Source organism: Pyxicephalus adspersus, chromosome 1 (assembly GCF_032062135.1).
Source record: "Pyxicephalus adspersus chromosome 1, UCB_Pads_2.0, whole genome shotgun sequence".
NCBI lineage: Eukaryota > Metazoa > Chordata > Amphibia > Anura > Pyxicephalidae > Pyxicephalus > Pyxicephalus adspersus.
The window spans coordinates 138,153,445-138,156,826 of record NC_092858.1 but is presented as its reverse complement, the minus strand read 5'-3'; the positions used below and the strand labels follow the sequence as shown (position 1 = coordinate 138,156,826).

The 3,382-nt window shown below is 38.1% G+C and overlaps 1 protein-coding gene across 1 annotated transcript in view; it reads left to right on the top strand.

Moving 5' to 3' along the window:
• TSPOAP1 (TSPO associated protein 1) overlaps positions 1 to 3,382 on the top strand; it is a gene marked incomplete in the record, with an annotated part of 80,026 nt that overhangs the window by 52,136 nt on the left and 24,508 nt on the right. The window contains 2 exon segments of the mRNA XM_072415641.1: positions 16 to 211; positions 1,936 to 2,050. Of these exon segments, the coding sequence (XP_072271742.1) occupies positions 16 to 211; positions 1,936 to 2,050 (311 nt within the window).

Genomic DNA, 3,382 nt, shown 5'->3' with positions numbered 1-3,382 from the left:
TTATTATTTGTTAAGGCTAAAGTAAAAGTTTTAGAAGAAAAATGCCGTACTCAGACAGAGCAGTTCAGTTTACTGTCCCAGGAGTTGGAAAAATTTCGTCTTCAAACAGGAAACATTGACCTTCTGACCTCTACACTGGTGAATTCAGAACTGCCTCCACCTCAGTGTTGCTCCACTCCTAGCCTTTCTTCTGTCCAGCAGAACAAATCAGGTAAATGTATACATGGGTTTCATGACACAACCTCACATAGAGTAATGCATATTGTCACGCACCTTTGAAAATTCCAAGATGAGAATACTAGACTGTGAATTCACTGACCTGAAGACTCTGACAGTGTGGGCAAAAAGATTCAGTTTTTTTCACTAAGAACATCGCAACGGGTGATGGGCTTTGCTGTGAGTAACTCTCTGATTGCAGCTCTAAGACACATCTGGGCAGAATGAAATAATCTCTGAGTCAGTGAAGAACCAGAGGTTACAAAAGGCCACAATCATATGAAGTCAGAAGCCAGCAGGAGTTTGTAACCAGTAGTCACAGGAGGTATAGGGAAGCTCAGGAGGTCACAGAAAACAAGGGAGGCAGAAGGAGGTCACAGAAGATATACAGGGTTATAGGAGGTACAGTGTCACTGGAGATGCTAAGGGTCACAGGAGGTCACTGGAGACACAGGTTTATTGGATAAACATGGTATCACTGCAGATACATGGGGTCTCCAGGGGTGGAGACACCAGGTGGAGTCACTGGGGGTCATTGGTGGTGTGCAGGGTCATACAAGCTCACTGGAGATACTGTGCCACTAAGGCACACTGAGGTTTGACACTACTGTAGAGATGCATTAGGTTGCTAAAAGCTGTGCCATAATCTTCTAAGCCTTCAAATGCCCACACCATTTAAGAGAACTACCTCCAGTCTGGTTGAGGCAGCAGCACTCACGTTAAACTTTCAAAGATGAGACCTGAAGCTCTCAATAGAGCTGGCCATGGCCAATAGGATAAAAACAAAAATCACATAAATATTTCAGCTTTAAAACATGACTTTACATAAATGCTGCATGTTGAAATGAATTTGTCAACAGGCATACCTTATATTTATTTCCAATTAGCAGTAGATTCACAGCAACAAAACTATGGTCACTTTCTATAGTTATGAGGAATCCACGGGAGATCTTTGCTCTAATCAGCGTTACTGTGTTATTCGTGTGTATTTTTGTTAAACATATTCATACATAGACATTACTGTGTTCTTGAGCATAGCTATACAGAAAAAATTTAGTAGGGTAAACTTGATTTTGTCAATATTTTTAGGACAAAAGTTTAGTCTTTTTGTGTATATAAACAATTAGCAAAAAAATATCCAACAGTAAAGCATTGAAAAAACCAATTCATTTACAGGACTGGGCATGAGCACTGAGGTCACATTGTTCACAGTAATGCTATTTATCACCATGCATGTTGCAGAAACCTCAATTATTGGTATCCCCCTCTCAACCAACAATTTCTGTGTTTTTCCAACAACTGCTTGATGGATATATGCAATCTAAAATTAGAGAACATCTCAATCTATTCCACAGACTATAACAATGAACTTTCTTTGCACTTTAGGATATAAATATTTAGGTTTACATAAATTGTTTAACGTTTGTTTTGACCTTTGCTGATATAGGCGCAAACAAAACTTTACATTTCCACAGTTACAGCTTATCTTTCTTTTTAATTATTTCTTAGCGGAGTCAGTCACCGAGTAAACTTTTACAATTATCAAATGTGTATTATTATTTTTGTTGCAGTTCAACATTTGTTTTTAGGCATGAAAGTGCTTCTACAACAATAAATGATGTCACTTTTTTGGATCAGCCAAGCTATGCTAAGATGCAAAACAATAACTAAGTAATGCATTTCAGTTTATGACTTCTAATGCCCAATCCTTTTTTTTAGACGAGTACTCCTCCTGGGATGTGATCAGTTGGGTAGACATTAGCCTGGATTGCAGCACTCCGAGCTTTATTTATCTCTCAATTGATGGTATTCAATTTCAGGACCTCTTTATGTAAATGCAATCTGGTGTGTTGGTGTTGGGTTGTGCAAAGAGTATGTCCGTGCACCCAGTGAGACAAGCATTTGCATGGCATGTATCACTGTGTAAAGGTCTTCTTGCATGTTTGTTGTAGTATTTGACTAGAATTGCTATGCCCTGTTTTGGACCTTTTTTTAATCAAGTATGGTAAAGAGGATGTACTATATATTATTCAAGCCTTAATATCTATTTTATATTTTCGAAGGCCAAATGAGATTATACTGCTAAAAAATCTTTACACATTTTGGCTTTTTTTTGTACTAATACTTTCACTATTCCAGCATGACCACCTAATTCCACCTAATTTTGAGTTGTAGGTTTTTGTGTTTCATATGTAGAAGGTACTTTAATTTCAATTTTCTTTCTTGCCATTAATTCTGTCAGTAGTTGAGAGTCCCCATGTTACATTTTTCAGTGACAACGCTGCAATAAATTGCCATCTGCGATAATTCAGAGCTAGTTAGGGGACTTTATAACAAACTAGATTAATTTTTCTGTTCCAAAACCTTTCAGAACAACAGTTAAACAAAACAAGCATGTGCATATCAATACATGGGCTTGTCACACAAATACAGTTAGGTCCATAAATATTTGAACAGAGACAACTTTTTTCCAATTTTGGTTCTGTATGTTACTACAATTAATTTTAAATGAAACAACTCAGATGCAGCTGAATTGCAGACTTTAATTCAGTGAGTTGAACAATGAAATTGCATAAAAATGTGAGGAACTAAAGCCTTTTTTTAACACAATCACTTCAATTCAGGGGCTCAAAAGTAATTGGACAAATTTAAAAGCTGAAAATAAAAATGTTCGTTTCTAATACTTGGTTGAAAACCCTTTGCTGGCAAAGACAGCCTGTAGTCTTGAACTTATGGACATCCCCAGATGCTGGGTTTCCTCCTTTTTAATGTTCTGCTAGGCCTTTACTGCAGCGGCTTTCAGTTGCTGTTTGTGGACCTTTCTGTCCAAAGTTTAGTCTTCAACAAGTGAAATGCCTCCTCAGTTGGGTTCAGATCAGGTGACTGACTTGGCCATTCAAGAATATTCCACTTCTTTGCTTTAATAAACTCCTAGGTTGCTCTGGCTGTATGTTTTGGGTCTTTGTCCATCTTTTTTATGAAACGCCTCCTAATCAGTTTGACTGCATTTAGCTGGATTTGAGCAGACAGTATGTCTCTGAACACCTCAGAATTAATTCGGCTGCTTTTGACCTGTGTCACATCATGGATAAACACTAATGTCCCAGTGCCACTGGCAGCCATGCACGCCCAAGCCATCACACTGCCTCCGCCATGTTTTACAGAT